The 19,728-nt window shown below is 44.0% G+C and overlaps 1 protein-coding gene across 18 annotated transcripts in view; it reads right to left on the bottom strand.

Moving 5' to 3' along the window:
- The window catches only part of CLIP1 (CAP-Gly domain containing linker protein 1), a 161,671-nt gene that overhangs the window by 6,543 nt on the left and 135,400 nt on the right, over positions 1-19,728 (bottom strand). For all 18 annotated transcript variants that reach the window (XM_061603015.1, XM_061603012.1, XM_061603008.1 and 15 more), the window contains 4 exons: positions 16,784-16,836; positions 10,879-10,996; positions 7,011-7,161; positions 4,239-4,288 (listed from right to left, as the gene is read on the bottom strand). In XM_061603015.1, coding sequence (XP_061458999.1) covers positions 4,239-4,288; positions 7,011-7,161; positions 10,879-10,996; positions 16,784-16,836 — 372 coding nt within the window. The remainder of the gene's footprint in view (positions 1-4,238; positions 4,289-7,010; positions 7,162-10,878; positions 10,997-16,783; positions 16,837-19,728) is intronic.

Here is a 19,728-nt window from a genome sequence, read left to right as displayed (position 1 = left end):
CCATCTCCTTTTTTTCTAAATAAAAATGTCCAAAACATTGGAACTTTCCTCATATGGGAATTGCTTCTGCCCCTTGAATATTTGGGTTGCCCTTTTCTGAACCTTTTCTGAAGGGACCTGCCCTTTTAATCTAGGACTCCTAAACTTACTTAGGCAGCAATCCAACTTGAGCTTTAAGCCAGGCTGGGAGGACTTGGATGTGGCAGACCCTGGCTGAGCTGGCAAGCTCCCAGCACCACCAGGCTCCGCCAGCAGAAGCTCCCTGTCCCAACTGAGCAGCAACAGTGCCGGGAGCCTGCCGGCGCTGTTGGGAGTCCACTGGGGATGGCCAGACTGGCAGAGAGCCAGCAGTAATCCCGAAAACGGCATTTTAGGGGAGGAGCCATGGGAGAGGACTTACACAGCATCCAAGTCACCCTTGAAGTGCTCCCATGGGCCTGAAGTTCCACTGGCAAAAGGGCCGACGCAGTAAAATTACTCCTATGGTGGTCTATGGAGAACGCTGACCCCCCGGTAGGCCTGTTCGTGGGAGCCGGCTCTTCCTTTCTGGCTCCTGTGCGCAGCTCCCAATGGTGCCCGCACTCAGCCAGAACGGCAAGATGATACCGCAGAGCTTCCTGCCAGCTCCTCCACCAACACCACCCACCAGCTACCCCTGAGTTGGAATGCTCTGTCTTTGGTGACACAGACTTTACTGAAAGGTTTTTGAAAGGCTAAGTGTCATATGCTTACGGGACCAGATGCCTCTGAGAAGCACACTAGCAGAGCATGAGGCAGAAGCCCTTCACACGAAATGCAACTGTATTTAGTGGCATACTGACCCTGGACAGAGAAGTTCCATATAGCCACCATGACTACTAGCCACTGAGAGGTTGCTCCTCCTGCCCTCCGTGAGATTATCTAGTCCCCATTTAAAGCCACCCAAACCACTGGCCATCACCACATCTTGCGGCAGGGAATCCCAGAAATTAATTCTGTATTGTGTGAAATAGTTTGTCCTGAATCTACTGCCAATTAATTTGCTGACTGAACATTCTAATGTTATGGACCAGGGAGGGGAACCCCCCCCTCTTTATTCACTTTCCCCACAGCATACATAATTTGATAAGCCTTTGTCACGTCCTCTGTTAGTCACCTTATCTTTAAACCAGGTGTAGCTAACTTTTTCTGGGTTGTGGGTTACCTTGACCAATGGTCAATCCTTGGGGGAGTGGTGGTTAAGTGGAAGAGTGGACTTGGCTTGGAGGGCCACATAAAACATTTTGCCATCAGTATCACAGCAGAGTACTTATGGGAGTACTCAGTAAAAAAAAAATAGTAAAATTAAAAATTAGCTTAATTTTAGAAAAATGGGGGGGAGTACAAAAACCTTTTGGCATCATGACAGCAGGGGAGTCATAGAAATACTCAAAACCTTTTTTTAAAAAAATGATTATTTAAATGACACATTTTTGTTGGGGGACACAAAGCACCTCTTGGATGGCCACATGTGAGCTGCGTTTAGCCACTCCTGTTCTAAAGTAAAAAGCTCCAAAATGCTTTCGCCTTCTCCTGCAGAGGAGCTGCTCGAAAGTCATTCTGGTTGCCCTTTCCCCCCCCTCCCCTTTCCAACTCTATGATCTTTATTTGAATATATGATACCCACCTGGGTCCTACCCTCAAGGATGGCAAAGTGGAGACAACTCTAATGTAGTCCTGGTAGATTTCCAAAACACCTGTTCTGGTAGTTCAGTATCCAAAAGGCTGTTGGGCCTCAACACCCATTCTGGGAGCCTTTTAAGTTTATTCATGTAAAGGCTACCAGAGTAGGGCTAGTTTCCTCCCTTGCTTGGGTGCAGGGGAGTTCTTAGGGGCTGGCCCAGGAGACCCAAAGCCTGCATCTTCTGCACTGAGCCCTCTCTCTCTTGCTCCTTTACTCTGCTAACGGGACCACTGCAGACACTGCAAAGTGCGGTACCAGTGAGATGCAAGCTGCCTGCCACCTAAATTTGTGGAGGGCCCAATCCACACACTGTACTGGGCTCAGAAAATCCTGTTGGCACCATGTAGCTCAGAGGAAGCTTGAACAGCAAGGGCTGGAGTCTGTTTCTCCCCTCCACCTCTTCAAGGTTGTCCTAAATTTGTATCTATACATATAAATTAGCAGGTGCAAATGTTATGCAAATTTGCACCATGGGGCTGTGCCCCAGGGTTTAAGTACCTAGCATATGCCTGCCCATGTGCCTCTGTGCACTAGAGAGGGGTCTACTCCCTCTCTAGATGGCAGAGCAGAGGAGAACTCGGGGGCAGCCTCGCAGGACAGAAGGCAATCAAGAACCGCCTCGCACAGCCACCACAAGGTGACTGAAACAGACAAACATAATTTTAAGAAAGGAGAGAAAGCTGAAACAAACCATATGCTGATTAGAGGAAAATGTTCCCAGCAGCAGATGAAAGCAAGGGGCAAAAAGGGAGGAAAAAGAAAGAAACCAAGTATTAGTATGTTATTTATGCTACTTCCTATTAAGCCTATGTACAATGCTTCAAGGTATCTCTGGGTTTCCCCTTATAATACTTTACCTTAGTAGAGGTGAACTCGCAGCCATGGGCCAGATCAGGCCTGCCAAGCAATTTCAAGTGGCCTGGAGGCCCCCATCCTCCTCCCTGTCGCAGTGCTTGGCTTGGGGGAAAGGCTTCTCTCCTCCCACTGCAGTGACACCGTGGGGAGGAAATGGCTGCCTGTTTTCAAGAGACAGTGACTGTCCTCCCTGTTGCAGTTACTGGGCTTTCTGGAGAGGTTCAAACTTCTCCAGCATGATGGGGATTGAGTGTGTGGTGTGTATGTGAGGGTTGTGTATCTACATATACGTGTGCGTAGTGTGCATGTGTGAAGTGTGGTGTGCATGTGTGAAGTGTGGTGTGCATGTGTGTGTGAGAGAGAGTGGGTGTGGGGTGGCCATGCCTTCTTTTGCTTTGCTGGCAAGTGGTTCTCGGAGGATTGGCCAACAGCCAACTCTTGGGTCAGAAAATGTTAGTCACCAATAAAATAAAACCTATATTTTTAAGTAGTCCTCAGTTTTGTAAAATCTGATGTACTGGTGGTGATATGTGTGATAACATAGGAACACCGGTGAAGCTGCCTGGTACCTAAGCCAGATGCTCAGTACTCTTGTCTACTCAGATTTGTAGGAGCTCTCCAGAGCCTCAGGCAAAGACAGGCCTTTTCTCAATCCTGTTGCTCAAGATCCTTTAGACCGGAGGTGTAGGGGACTGAACCCAGGGCTGTTCACGGTTGTTGAGCTACAGCCCCTCCCTGTTCCAAAATGGGTGGAATGGATCCATCTTGAAAGCATTTATAAGTTGCAAAGGACAAAGCGGTCATGATTTTGGATGTTAAGGGACAGGGAAAGCGCCTCACAGGGGCAGCCTCACATGTCTGTAAAGTGTTGATTCTACTCTTAAGGCCTTCCAATATAAGAATCTACAAGTGTTACTGCTGATGATAGGCGCAGCTCTCGCTCCCAAGACATGGGTCAGGCCCAGAGAACGGTCTGAAGGCAATAGACGTGGTTCTGTTACCTGAAACCAAGTAGAACTCAGCACCTACATCCAGTCACACCTTTTTCACACCCGTTAGTGGCTCATCTTTCACTCAGTCAGATGTGCACTACCATCTCTGGATGCTACTCTGCACCAACTCTTAAGGTACGTCTTGCGACGTTTACTAGGCAGACCGTATATATGGGGTGGGATTGCCAGTTCCTTCCCCAGCCTTTCTTTACCCCCCAGCATATGCCAGGTACTCATTTTACCGACCATGGATGGATGGAAGGCTGAGTGGACCTCGACCCCTTTTACCGGAGATTCAACTTCCTCCTTCTGTTGGAATCGAACTCCGGCCGTGAGCAGACACTATCTTCCAATAGGGATTCAGCAGGAGCCTTCTATTTAAATGTTTGCTGAAAACTTTTCTATGCCACCAGGCTTATGCAGACAATTAAGAAAACATCTTCTGTAATAGTCAGCTGATAATCTGTGATTTTAAATTTTACATGTATAGATGTAATTGTTGTAAACGGTTTTGATATTTTTTATGAAATTGCAGTAAGTATTTTTTATAAATGAACAAATCCATTTTCTTCCTCCCCACCAGTAATAAATGGGACAGGAGTCATCCCATGTTAACTGTAAGCGGAGCCAGCCTGTGAAATGCTACTTTGCACTATTGCTGCATGGAGCCAAGAGGGCAGAATAAATACCTGGCTTTGTTGAGCATTTTCATCCTGTAGGGTGTCACTGGCTGTGCCATCTTTAAAAAGAAGAAAAAAAATTAGAAGATGTGAAAATACTTCCAAACTTTGTTTTACTTCCAGCAAAAACATACAATTGCAACCAATAATCATTATGTTAAGAAAAGAACATGTGCTTATACAACTGGCATTTAGCTCTGGTGGCCCTTTGTGAGAGAGAAAGAGAATCTAGCCACACATCTATACTCTGGTAAAACCTCCAAGTTGGAGTAAAGTAATGAGCTGTATACAGGATTGCCCTTGAAGGTGACTCAGAATCTTCAGTTGGTGCACAACAGACAAGACTGCCAACTGGGATCTGCTGAATCAAACTAGCCTTGTAACAGCAGCACTGATTACTGGTATGTTTTTGAGCACAATTCAAGGTGCTTATTAAAGCCTCTGATGGCTTGGGACTCGTGTATGTTATCCTGAAAGAGCCTGTCCAGATATTAGGATCATCTTTGGAGACCCTGCTCTAAATCCCCCGGCCTTCTGAAGCAATGTTTGGGGTGACCTGGGAAAGGGTGTTTTTTTCCTGTTGTAATGCTCAGATTACAGAATGCTCCCGTCATGGAGGCTTGCCAGACACTGACCCTGCTGTCTTTTTGACACCATGTAAAGATCTTTTTATTTGCCCAGGCCTTTTAATGTTATACTTTAGATCTTTTTAGTCCTGGAGCTGCATGTGTTTTTATTGATTCCCTGGCTGCTGCTATCAAATGCTGTTTTTTTTGTCTTATTTTTATCAGAATTTTTAAATTGTAACCAGCGGGCCAGACTATTCTCTCTCTACTTCTTGGCAGGCCAAATGTGACAGGTGGGTGGGGCCGGTCACCTGTCAATCACCTGACATCTTAGTGACATCAGGTGATGCTGTGCTTTGAAGCTCCAATTGTTGGGACTTCAAAGTGCAGCACTGGCCTGTTTGAAAGCCCTTTGGAGGAATCTTCATACCTAGCTCAAGGAGGGGGAAGCAGTTCATGATGTTCCTTGATTTCAGAGGTTGAAGGAGCAGCACAAAGTGGCTTCCAAAGGGCTTTGCAAGCTGCCCCACGTGGCTCCTTCAAACTTCAGATTTCGGAGGTTTAAAGATGCCACGCAAAGAGGCCTGCAAAGCCTTTTGCAAACAGTGAGGGAAGGGAGAAGTAGTTTCCATTGAATGGAAATGCTTCCCCCTTCTTGAGCAAGGAGCACTCCTACCACCCATTCAGCTAATGGGTGGTTGGGAGGATGCCTTGTTCCAGCAAAGGCACAACTGGGAACCCGCTTTAAACTCCCAATTGTTCCTTTGAAGCATTGCTCTTACCCACCCCACACCTGATGTCAGGTATGATGTGGCTTCCCCAAAATGGCCTTGCAGGCCAAGTTTGGCCCATGGGCCAGAAGTTTGCCTCCCCTGCTTTACACGAACATATTGGGTTATGAATCATAGTAATGAATACAATAAATACTTTATAAAAAATAAGATTTTTGTTCAAGGAAAAATAAAATCACACATTTAAACCACATGCAAATCCCTTTCCCCTTTTAACAGAGGAGCTGATGCAGCAGAGTTGGAGTGATTTTGCTGAAGGAACATGGACTTGAATCTGAGAGCAGCTGCAGCTACTCGCGATGCAACCCCAATTTTGTCTAAAAGTAAGTTCAGCAGTACAACTTCACAATCACTCACACGCAAAAGGAGTGATGGCACTGGATGGCAGCAAAGTGAGAAAGAGAACCGTATTATTCCATTTCTGCATTTATTGAATTTATGTGCATGTGTCATGCAGTCTCGTGCAATTTAAAACTTTTCAATATCAGCATTAAACTGATAATCTAAGCCTCTGATTATTGAAGTGTATTCTCAGGGCACTTTGATCAATTAATATGGGGGACATTATTTCAGGTTTTAGAGGCTGATGACAAGATGCCTGCAAACAATAGGTCTGAAAATCCATGCATAAACAACTAAAGTAGACCAACTTTTCTATGGCAGGGAACCAGCCAGCTGTATCGTTGTGCCAAGTGGAAACCAGAATTCTACCACTGTACAAAAGTTCCTAACATTTCTGAATAGGTGCAGATGTATAATAGGATTATTGTCACTATATAACCAGATTATTCCATGGTTACATGATCACTGTGGCAACACCTGGAGAATAACTGTCTGCATTCACACTCTGATTAGAACAGGAGAAGATCATGCTTGTGGAATGGACACCTAGAAGGACAGGGAATTCTTGTCCATAAATTACCTGTGCGCATCACTGGGTTCAATATTAGGTTCAAAAGGCTGGCTGCTGAAGGGCTACATCCCCAAAGTGTTTCTCACGATTAGTGAAAAACTGTTTTTGCTATTTGTTGCTAATAAATAATATAGATATTTGAGTACAGGCACTCTAGAACACGTAACAGTTATATCTCCTCTTAGTTAGGATTCTGTTGCTGGCTAAATCCGAGGATGGCAACTTTCACACACCCACGGTTATTAAGCAATAATGTCAACAACGTAACATAATGAAAGATCTCACCCTAATTGTACTACTAACAGCAAGTCATTTCCTTCTTTGAGAAAGGATTTAGGTGATGCAGGTTTTCACCGCTGCATGAAGACTTCTGCCGTCACGGCTTGGAGGGATCCCTACTTAACTGTGCCATCTGAAGGGATCCATTGTGCGACAGATACACTCTGTATCCAACCCGTGTCCAGCAAGCCGCACAGCGAAGATGCAGCAAACAGACCAGAGCTGGTTTTACCTGAGGAGCTAGGTGGGTGTTTTTGGCTCTCTCTGAGCTTCTGCTCCAGATTCTTTACTTTGAGCTCAAGTTTCAACTTATCAGACTCCAGTGACTGAACTACTGAATGCAAATTCCTTGCAGTAGCATTCTCTCCACGGAGCACTGTGACCTGTAAAAGTTAACAAAAACAGAGAGGTTGGAGGTGACCTTTTTCAGCCAGAGGGCTACATTGTGGGGAACCTCACAGTGGCCACATGCCAATGATGTGCGGGTCCAGAGACAGAAGTGGGCGGAGCAATGGATGTAACCCTTACCTTTGTACACTAGGCTGAATTTCAGCCATGCAAAAACAAAAAACAGAGTTTTCGTTTTCTTTTTTTTATACACATACACATCACCTACTCCCCATCTGGGCAATCAAGAGGCATTATCAGAGTTCAAGGACACGTTCAAGGAGGGTGCAGAGCAGGGACAGGGGCAGGAATGGCCTGGGGAGGAGGAATGCCCTGTGGGCAGTCCTGAGAGCCAGGGACAAATGGCTGGAGGGCCATATATGGCTCCTGGGGCTTAGGATCTCCATCCCTGATGTAGGCAGGCTGGAGGAAAATAGATCTAGGAGAATGGGGAGAAGGAGTACCTCAAAAAGACAGGACAAAAAAAAGGGAGCAGGCTTAAAGGACTTTAGAGGCTCAATATGTTGAGAGAACAAAGAATTCTTTTATATCTCTACTAGTTAAATGTATTGCTATAGTTGGATATATTTTAAAACATTTTCAGAATTTTTATTCTTAAGTCTTTCAAGCTCCCGAAGGTGTTCTCAGCTGAAAAAGGCTTACAGATGCAATAAAGAATTTTGCTTCCAGAGCTGTTTAGTCTGGAAAAATAGATCTAGGAAATGAACACTGGGATAAATAAATGAAGGGTCAAAGGGCAACTTATGACCTTTAAATGGTATGGGTCTGGGTTACTTGAACGACCAGCCTGGCTGCACCTTGAGATCTGCATCCATACAATCATAGAATAGTAGAGTTGGAAGGGACCTATAAGGCCATCAGGTCCAACCCCCTTGCTCAATGCAGGAATCCAAATCAAAGCATTCCTGACAGATGGCTGTCCAGCTGCCCCTTGAATGCCTCCAGTGTCAGACAGCCCACTACCTCTCTAGGTAATTGGTTCCATTGTCGTATGGCTTTAACAGTTAGGAGGTTGTTCTTGATGTTCAGTCGAAATCTGGCTTCCTGCAACTTGAGCCCATTATTCCATGTCCTGCACTCTGGGACAATTGAGAAGAGATCCCAGCGCTCCTCTGTGTGACAACCTTTCATGTACTGTGTTGGAGAGTTTGCTTAGGTGTTGCTGGTGAAGACAATCTGGCGGGTGAGCATTAATAACAGGGCCTTCTTGATGGTGGCCCCAAAATGATGGAATTCAGCTCATTCTGAGATTTGGTAGGCTACAATCCTTAAGTCCCTTAAGTGGCCTTTGAAGACCCTTTTTCCCTCTGTGGCTTATAATGGCTCACATAAACCACAACATAAATCAACTGGGGCTGTTATGCTGAGGTCTGGCTGAGTTTTATTGTTTCTCTCTGTGCTGGTCATAGTGTTATTACGAAATGGATATTAAGTTTTTTTATATTGTATTTGGATGTTTATATTTTGTGTGCCATTTTATGGAACATGTTCTCAAGAAGCAGATTATATATCAAAACCACTAAATCGAAATTCTCTGTTTGACTCTGACAACAAGGTGATGCAGAGGCAAGCCACAGAGGATAAATGCCATTGTAATGCCCTTCTTGGGAAGACAAGTGACTAACCGCTGTACAAAGCCAACTTTTTAGGCTATGTTTTTGATGCAAAGATACCATGAGGTGGCTTTAGTCTGTCATTTTCACATAGTGAATTCTCCGTTTGAATGTGCTGTCCTCATATGGCAGGATCAAGGCCAAACAGTTTTTCATTGGAACAGAAAAGCAGATCTGATGGATCACAACTAAGGTCCATCTAAGTCCAGCATCCTGTTTTCCACAGTGGCCAACCAGATACTGTCTTCTCCCACCCGAACCCACCTGATCATTGTTTGAGTCTCTCCTCCAGGTGTGCTCACTATTTGAGGTAAGGCAGGTGGCAACCGGAGGAACAGCCGTTTCAGTGGTAGTGCACCATCTTTGGAATGCTCTCCACAGAGAGGATCTTCTGGTGCCTATATTTATGTCATTCTGTTACCAGGCAAACACTTAATCTACTCTCCCAGGCTCCATGGATCTTGTAAACCAGGAACAGAGAAGTTGCACCCCCTCCATACTACAACTCCCATCATCCCTCACCACTGGCCAGGCTGGCTGGGGCAGATGGGAGTTGAAGTTGACCCCAGGTTCCCCCGGCCCTTGGTTTAAAACTTTTAAAACTACTAGGGATGTTTTTAACAACTGTGTTATAATTGCCACCATATGTTGTTTTTTTCAGCTGTTTTACTGATTGGTGGGCTGTTGGTATTGTTTGCTATTTATTAAATTTTACCTTTGAGTGCGGTAAATAAACAAAACAAAACAAAAGGCTCAGGAAGCTCAGAAGCAGCGGCATGAAGACAACAGCTCTCCCACACCATTACTACTGCTGCAATTATTATTATTACTATTAGCTGCCCTTCCAGGGCTGGTTACAACAATTTAAAATTCAGTATTAAAAAAGCAAATTAGTCACAGAAATAGGGTGGGTCCTGAAAACATACATTTCAAGTGCCAAAGGGCAGGGTAAAGCGGTGTGTCTATACATTATAGTTTAGAATGTATGCTATAGAACAAAGGTGCCAGACAGGGCCAGAGCCAGAGGGTAGCCAGGCTGGGCCCAAGCTGAGGGCCCCTGAGGCCCTGAATGACCCCTCCTTAGGATGGGAGAGTAGTGCTCCTGTTCTGCAGTAGCGTTGGCTCCCGATCCTGCCATGGATCACAGACAGGGAGCTCCCAGACACCCCCCCCAGATCGTATGGACCTGCAATGCCTGCACACACCCCCCCACCTACTGTACCTCTCCCGTTGCGGTGATTGCTGTGTGCACTCTGCGCGCATACCTGCCATCAATCAAGATGGCGGCCAAGGCTTCCCTAAGGGGCTGATGCCCCTGCCACTATCTTGGTTGATGGCAGGTATTATTATTATTATTTCATTTATACCCCACCTTTCTTCTCATTACTGAAACCCAAGGCGGCTTACATATGGTTCCCAGGCAGTCTCCCATCCAGGCACTGACCACACCTGACCCTGCTTAGCTTCAGCAGGGCGCTGGCCTCATGTGCCTTCAGACCATAGCATGGGACTAGGTATGTACACGTGCATAGTGTAGCGCGCATGTGTGCCATCAACCAAGATGGCGGCAGAGGCCTCAGAAAAGCCCCCCCCACCACCTTGGTTGATGGCAGGCATGTGCACGCAGCATGCACAGCATTCACATGAAGCAACGGAAGAGGTTGGTGGGGCATGTGGGTGGGCATCACGGGCCTGGGTCATGCCTGGCAGTGGCCCTGGTGCCAGACACACCTCTGTGAAGAGGGAATTCTTCAACCTAGGAGCTGCCGCAAAGAATGCCCTCTTTTGTCTCCCCGCCCCAAACTACTGAGGGCACTAGTATGATCAAGAGGGCCCCCTCTGCAGAACTTAACACATGCAATATCTAGCATTCAGAGCCATTACTTCTGAACCTGGGGGGGAGGGAGGGTGTCGCTTTGGTCATTATGACAAATAGTTATTGTTGGACTTATCTCCTTTTCAAGCTAGTGGCCATGCCCTCTATATGGGACTGGTTGTGTAAATTGGGGAGGGGGAGGACAGAGAAAGAGTATTTTGTGAACCAGCTAGAAGTTAGCAGAGCACCTCTGAAATGTATACCTCGTTTCTGAGTTTTTCCAGTTCTTCATCTTTCTCTGTGATCAAGGCACTAGTAACACTGATGGATTTCTGTAAGGAAGTTCGCTCTTCATCAATTTCTTTTTTTAAGCTGGATTCTCTAAAAGAGAGAGTCATACAGTTTCAGAAGTTAAGTGAAGACTTATTCCATTAACATTGCTTAAAAACTGTGGTGGTGGGGGAGACACTGATTTCTTAAATTATTATATTAGTAGAAATGGTTCTTATCAGAAGTTTCAGTTCTAATTTTATTGACAGAGACTTAATATTTGGCAAAATTATTTGGGATTTTACAACAGTGGAAATAAATGGAAAAGTTTTACCTACGTAGATTCATGCCAGAATCTGCATATCATCGTATCCATTTGAATTTAAAGAAAGATGTTAATAGGATTGGGAGACAAGAGAATTTAAAGGAGGGGAGTTTGCATAGAGCAACCCTAACTTCAGAGTGTTGTTACTTCTTGGAACAGTTATTAACAAGCAACGAAAAGGACATGCAAAGCTCAGTTACAAAGTTGTCATGCAAACCAGGGATGAAGCTGGACTTATCAGATGGTCCTCACTAATTTCTATTAACATCAAGGTTTCCACAGAAGGCAATTTTTGTGCCATAGCAACTGGGAGCATTTTAACTGAGGTCTATTTGGTTTGTAACAGACTAAAACAAAAAGGTAGAGCTCAACAGGTTATAAACTAGTATTAATCACCTTCTCACTTCTTGCACGCCCTTCAGAAAGTGACTTCCTTAGCAAAGTAGTAAGATAGACAAGTGGCTATGATGAAAAATGGCAAGGGGTGTGCTGGTGGAGCTTCAGTGCACCAGGCAGGTAGGGAAGTATGTAATGTACACCTCACTTAGCATCCAGGAAAGGCTGGACAACAGAGGCTTTTAAGACTTTCTTCTTAAGCATTTCACATCCACTAATTTTTATACAGAACATTTAAGAGATGAAGGAAGTAGTTTTGGACACTGATTGCAAGAACTGGATGCCTGTAAACGTCAGGTCTGAAAACACATGCGCAAGCACTTGAAGTATTCTAGCTTTTCTAAAGTCAGGGAGCAGCCACTAAACAGGAAACAAGTTAAAACAAAGTTGTCTTCAGGCTTCTTTAAGTCACTTTAAATGCAAGCATTTCAAGGCTTTGACTTTCCGATATTTTTGCATCACTTCCCAGTGGGCCCTGCTCTTGTGACAGCCGCCCTAACTACTGTGTTTAGAAGGCTATATGAGGGTACCATGATTTGGCAAAAATGGGAGGAAGTTAGGGGTGGGACTTGTGGAGTTCATTAAGGGCCCCTTCTAGCTTTTCCCAACAATTCAAGCATTACACACTGAAAACCAGCTTCCAGTGCTGATTCCAAGTTTTGGAGGGTCCTTGAATAAGACACCTTCCAGGGCCCCATCAACCTCTTGTTTGCCCTGCAGGGAGGCAACAAGTGAACAGGCAATGGCATCTCCTGCTCCTCTTCCTCCCCATCACCGTTGTCTGGACAACGTGAGAGGCAGGTGAACAAGCCAGCAGGTTGCAATGGGAAGGAGGAACAGCAGCTAGTCCAGGCGGCTCTTGTCAATGGGCCCCTTATTGGGGTGTGGGCCCTCAGCAGATGCCCAGACACACCAACCCTTGGTGCAAGCCCTGCTACCTTTGTGGACACAATCACAGAGAACAACTTCTCTAAAATCATCACTGAAAGGAACAGGATGCTACTGTACCATTCCTCTTTATTTAAGCAGGGCCCACAAAGGAGACCCTCTAGGTTGGTCCATGCCCTTTACTGGGGAACTGGTTCTGGTTTTTGTTTTTTAAAAAGTCAACAGTTGCTATTGGAGGAAATGAAAATCTAGCAGAAGCCAGATAGAGGGAAAGAGAGTAGTTCATGCACATCCAGATAGAGCAAAACGCAAAATTAAGAAAGGAATAATTAATAGGCCTAAACTGAAGATTGTTAATTGTCCATAGTAGCTACAGTTAGTGAGAACCACGATAACCAGCAGGTGAAATACTATACAATCCTTGTAGTAGCCCAAGATAAATGGCAAAAACAAACAACAGTGGTAATACATCACAGAAGTATTTTTGAAGTTATGCAGATGTTTAGTCTTAGTAATGGAAGCAGCAAGTGGAGAATCTGGGATGCGCATAACACGAAGGCACACACCACAGCTGGATCAGTTTTTTTAAAAAGACAGAGAAGGAATTGAAGAGAATTGAGCCACAGCCCTGAACAGCTGCCCAGATTTCCTCTTCTAAATATCAGAAATGCTGTGCTTTGTTCCAGAAAAGCTCAATGACATTTAAGCCTGACTCTGATTCTACAGAATGCTTGAGCTCACGAGTGAGAAGAGCTCCTACATATCAAGTGTTGACCACTGGACTGCTAAAGCAAACAGAAATGCGCCTCGCATAATTACTAGGGATATTTGTGCATTACTGGGTATAAAACCACCGCAACCCTAACAGGCTTGCTGGAACTGAACTATGTGCAACTCACAGTGTGTGCATGCATGCGTGTATTGTGTGAGCATGGAGGTAAACTCTGTGCACACAAACAAGCAAACTGTGTTCACACATATGTGGTTAGTTTTGCAATGGTTTACACAATTTGAGGAGAAAGGAAATGGCAGAAAGACATGGAGAATAAGCTTCTCCTGACAAACCTGAGGGCTAGAAACTTGGTTAAAAAAGGGGAAAAAATTAAGGATTCTTAGGGTGCTTTTGCACTGGGTGGAAAGCACTGTGCTTCTGTGGCAACATGTGGAACACACATAACTCTGAAGGTGTTCACAGCTCATCATAGGAACTTTTCCTCTGACCAATGACATTCCACACTTCATGGCCCTTCGGCAAATGGGAAAGTGCATTACCAGTAAATACTAGGGCCGCAATGCCTGATCAATTAAAACTTTGGATAGAATAAAAAAGTGCCTGGTTAAAACTAAGCAGATTTTAAAAAATATTACTTATAAGACAAATGCTTATGGGAACTGCAGATGGCAAGCACCATCCTAACAGAGGCTCTCTTTTTGGTGTGAGAGACAAATGGGAACGCCTTTCCTAAGATGATGCCTCCTGCAATGTGTGAGCACATCATCTAAAAAGGACAGGAAGCATGCCTTCTGCATCAGAGCGGAAATTTTGTAATATAATCAATGATCTAGAACCCACATGATTAATCAACTAAGCTATTTTAAATCAGGTGACAGGCCTAGTAGATGCTCATTTCAAATTCCCTTCGTTCTCAGAGACCTGTCACATTTGTTCCCTTCCACAGTCCCTCCTGCACACATCTCCAAACATTCCAAATGGATCCGCCAGCAGAGAACCGCAGGACCTCCGTAAGACATACACTAGGGCTCAGAACTGGCCCTAGCATTAAGAGGCAGTGGAATAAAGGACAGCAAATCATCAATTTATTATATTTTTACGAAAGTAAGGAGAAATAGCTATTTGGAAATTCTGCCTCAAGCACCAAAATGCTTGGATAACCTCTGCCAATATTTTTCCTTTTTTTAAAAAAATGTGGCCATTGCTTGGGTTAAATTGGAAGATACTATATATATGTATGCCTATATATTATATATATATATATCTCCTAGCAATTTGAAAGCTCAATCATGCTGACAAACTTCATCACCTTTCTTGCAGGATGGGAGCGCAGTTATTCTCAATGTGAGAAGTGTAATTTCATGGATGAAAAGACACATTTAACAACAGTTTCCAATTGGTTTGGTGGGGCAGGGCTTGTGTCATTTTGTACAGTAATTCCCAATTTTTTTACAGTAATTTCTAGTGACATTTAAGGCTGCAAGAGGCTCAATCCACCAGAAATATCTCCTGAGCAAGTACCACTGAAATGAATGGGACTTGCTCTATTGAATTGAGTAGACTTGTGCTCTTGTGCACAGTCAGGAGACATTCCTAGTGGTTTGACCTCAGAGGCAGTTATACAATAGATCACACGGGTGACCCCCCCAATAACCCCCTGCTGTAAACACCACCCAGATTCTTCCCTTGCCACAAAAGAAACCAAGAAATTCCAATAATGAAGCAAGTACCTTAAAGTGATACTGGGCAAGCTTTAAAAATGCAAGATAACAAGAACCACATGTTAGAAACATGGAAGAGAAATGCGAAATACAGTAAAGGAAGAACTAAATTTGCACGGAAGTGGATTCTGTTCTTGTTGTAAAAAAAAAAAGATTTAATATTGCTGAGTATTTTACAAAAGAAAAAACAAAACAAAAAAGCAAGACAGTGAGGGAACAAAAAGGCAGCCAAAAATATGTACAACAACTTTTATCGGAGAGAAAAAAAAAGTTATTTATTGTAACGTGGATAGACTTTCTTTAGTCTTACCATTAAAGACACACAGATATAGCAAAGGAAGCAAGGGTAGGAAAGGGAAGAGAGAGGAGTGAAATGAGTATTGAGAAAATAGCGCAGGCTCAGAAACAGTCAGACAGTTAGCAAATCCACAATGGGTCCAATGAGCTAAAGCAACCCTGAGCCCCCTTTTACTGAGAAGGTCCTGATCAGCCTTCACCAACCTGGTTCCAGATGTTTTGAAGTACAACCAGTAGTGGATGATGACCCTTACCAGGAGGGAAAGGGGATGGGGTGAGGTGCAAAGACACCAGTGGGGGCACCGGATTATGCAGTTGAGTTTCTCTCATTTGGGGAAACTGCAAGGGTCAGTACATCCAGATTGGCTCCACTGGTGCCCACTTCACCCCTACCTTGCCCCTTCCCCTCCTGGTAAGTTGCAGTGATGGGAGGTCAGGGAAGTGCTTCTGCCCCTCCGCCCACTTACTGCAACTCCCTTCATCTCTGACCCTTGGCTGTGTTGGCTAGGGCAGATGGGAGCTGTAGTCCCAAACATGGACACCATGTTGGGGAAGGCTGCTCTAATAGCTACCTTCGTAGACATTTTTTGAGGGGGGGGGAGAAATTCTTGTGGGTGAAAGATGGCTTACATGTGGAGGTCTGACCACCCCACCATGCCCCGAGATGTCTTGTCTTATGCATCGCAAACCCTGAGACGTTAGACAGAAAACCTCCTGCTATTTCCCAAGCTACAGAAATTAATGTTTTGGCAAGTCCCTGGTGAATGTAAATGCTTCAATCGCTATCACACAACTACTACCATGACTGAATAAAAGAATGGTATATATTGTCTGCAGGCAACCTGTACGCATACTTCAGAAATACAACTTGTTGATGCTTCTAAGCCAGTTTGCTGTTTTTCTGTTACAATACTAAGATGTACCAGTGTGATTGCTGGATACTGAGAGGGTTAACTAGGTCGCACAAGTTGAAAAAGGAAAGCATCAGTCCCCTGGAATATGTATGTTTTCCAGGATGCATTTTTTTCTGAATTAGCTATTCTCTGGTGGTGTTAAAATGTCAAACTTAGATGTTTCATTCCCAGCTTCATAAGCATAGCAATATTTTGGCAAAACCATGAAGAATTTTGAAGCTGATGAGCAGGAAGGCTTTCTGCATTTGCCAGATCTGTTAAATCGATTCAATATTCTAGAGGGTGCAAAAACTGGCACTGAATTATCTGGGTGCTGAAATGCAGAGCACAGAGGGGAACATCTAACTGAGTAACCGAGGACGGCATGTGCTAGATTAAACAATGTTAAATGCTTCATAAGGTCAAGCATCTGCACGGAAATTTTAGTGATGAGAAGAATATTACTGTTTACATGTATTTAATATTCCACATGCAAAGAAGTTTTCAACAGCCAAAGTGTGCAGTCATGGGTTATTTCAACTACAGAAAGGTAGAAGGAATCAAAGAGCTTCATCATAGATTTATTTTGTCTTTTTTCTAATTGTCAGTATGTACACACACACACACACGTGTGAGAAAGCTTACCGCTTTTTCATCTCTAACAACTGGTTATTAAGGACAGATCTCTCTTCGTCCAGCTGAAAGACAAAAGCAAAGTGGCATTTACCATTTAAGAATCAAACAACCTTACCTTCTGCTTCAAACATCTGGAACCTTTTCCTAATTTAGAAAGAAGCTGCAGGAGGGGAGAGTGCTTTTGCTCTCAGGTCCTGCTTGTGGGCTTCCCACTGGGGCATCTGGGTGGCCACTGTGAGAATTAAAGCAGCTTCTTCTTGGAGATAAAGAAAAGAAAGCTATTTTCACAGATATTGGTTGTTCTTAGCAGTAGTATGATGCAAACTGCCCCCTCCCTCTCTCTCTCTCTCACACACACACACACTCTTACCCCTCTTCACATATTCTTTTTGACCATAGGGATTTGAACTCTGACATGACAGAATCCTTTTATGCCCCTTCTAATCCCACAACAGGAACAAGCCAGCCTCCTGCCCCCCACTGCCCAAATTCCCTAGCTAGCCATTATTCTTATTTATTTATTATTTGATTTATATCCCACCCTCCCAGCAGGAGCCCAGGGCGGCATTACTCTCCATGTCTTTCAATGAGCTTGAGCTGTCAGTTTCCAAGAGAGAGAGAGAGAGAGAGAGCGAAAAAAAAAATCAATGGGAGGTTTGGCCTAGAACAGCCATCATATTGTGCTGAGAATGTGCTTGAAGTCTAAAATAGCTATTTTCAGTGACAGCATAAAGCACGCCGCCGGCTTCAGAGGACAGCTCGTCTGCCTCCCCCACACGGGCAGGCTACACATGCTACAGCTCTCCATCTCAAGGCTTGCTGTAGAGGCAAGAGAAACTCCAGAGATGGAGGGAGAAGAATCTGGAAGGAAAACACCTCCATCCTTAAGGATACAGGTGACCACATTTTGAAAGCTGAAAACTTTACAAGGGCACAGACCAGAGGGAAACAAGTACAGGCTGTAAAATAACCTCCCTTTAAGCTAGTGAAATGCATTCAGTGTAGAAACTAGCCTATTGCAAAAGGGTAAAACTCAGATTTGTTGCTCTGCCCACTTGTGCCTCTGGGCAGCCCTCGGAAAGTTGCTCAGAAGGGAAGGCGGCCCTGAGCATGCAAATGGTCCCCCACTCCTGATGCTTCAAGAGGCATCACAGAGAGCCTTCGTGGAACTTCTCAGGACAACAGACTTCCTCAGAGTCTTCCTCTTGCTAGAGTGTGTAAATCCCTGTAAGGCCCTACAGCTGGGCCACCATTTATAGAGGAGCAAGTCCACTGCACACAATGTTTGATGAGAAGGTATTAAACCCCTGTCCCACCATCTTTCCTAAATGGTGAAGCCAGACTGCATGACAATTACTACAACAGATCTCTAGGCATTATGAAATATATATATAAAGCCACAACAAATGCTCTTAATAACCCAATGCTGCATTTTGCAGTTTATCCTGAAATATATCCACGAACAGGCCTCTTGAGTCTTGCGGGGAATCTCAGCCAACAGCCCTTCTTCCTGCTTCCCGTCCACAAATATGAAACAGCACCTTAGCACACTGGGTTCACCAAGAGACAAAATCTGCATATGCTACTCCTAGCTGGACCAAATGGATTCTGAGAAATTACTTCAGCACAAGGGACCTTCCCTCACACATGCAACTGCTATGGCGGAAAGGTCCACATTTATACATGTATGTTGAGCGTTAACAGAGCTTGGAAATAACTAGTTACAAGTAACGAATTACTTGTAATTTATTACTTTTTTGAGTAACGAGTGGGTAACTTCATTACATTTTGCTGGTAATAGAACAAGTAGTAACTTCATTACTTTTGAGGAGTAATTGTAATGTTTCCAGCATTACTTTTGCACATTACTTGGGGGGGAGCAGGGGAAGTCTGCTGCTCCTCTGATTTGTGAACTAAAATCATGTGCTTCAAATAGGGCTTCTGTGCAACATTGTTCTTCCTTCATGCTCTATGGGTGCTTAGGAGATGACGAGGGAGGAGGTGGAGAGCAGACGGGGTGGAGAAAACAATTGTTTAAAAATTGACAGGAGTGGAAGGAGAAAAGAGCTGGAGGCAATATATATATATACAAAAATATGTGTGTTGGGGTATCTTGCTGGGGGTGGGGTGAGGGGATGTGAGATTCTGTTATGCCATTCTGTTAATCTTATGGATAAAAAAATTATTCTACTGCCCTCTGTGTGTGCGCGCTTATTTTTAATGTTGTTTTAGGCTACTTATATGTGCAGCAGCCAAGGCCAGCACCTTGTAGGCAATTTCTTTTTTTAAAAGTAACTAAAATGTAATTGTAGCAATTACTTTTGAGTAAAAGTAAAGTAATTAGTTACTTTCAGAGCAATTGTAACAGTAATTACTACTTTTTGGGGGCCATGTAACTGTAACTGTAATTTATTACTTTTTAAAAGTAATCTTCCAAGCTCTGAGCATTAAAAAGATTCTTGCCGTATGGAACTTAAAAGGCAATATATGAGAGGGAGGGACAGCAAGTTCTGGACTTCATAGTATGCACCCTTTATGACCTCCGGAGCAGCCATGTATCTGCTTATTTGTCTGGATGGCATGCAAGTATTAGAAGCAACTCTGATGTTCAGATAAGCTAATTTTTACAACAATTTGTTACTTTACACATGAGCACATCTCAAGAAAGAACAAAAAATTCTTAGAATGGGGGATTCTTTAAAAGAAATAGTAATAAAACTTCCAAAGCTTCCTAATACACAATATCTAATTTTAAGTTAAGGGCTGCAATACACCAGTTTGAAATACTGCAAGCTTTCCCCCAAGCTAAGTATCCAATATACAATTGGAAATCTTCTGATTAATTACAAAGCAGCTCATTATTTATACAGCCATGAAGAGAACACCCACATTTCCCCTTCCCAAGTATACAAAGGAAATGTTCCCCCCACCCCACGCTTTAACCTTTAGATGTC

This window comes from Rhineura floridana, chromosome 19 (genome assembly GCF_030035675.1).
Source record: "Rhineura floridana isolate rRhiFlo1 chromosome 19, rRhiFlo1.hap2, whole genome shotgun sequence".
Lineage (NCBI taxonomy): Eukaryota > Metazoa > Chordata > Lepidosauria > Squamata > Rhineuridae > Rhineura > Rhineura floridana.
This window is presented reverse-complemented; position numbering and strand designations above follow the sequence as displayed.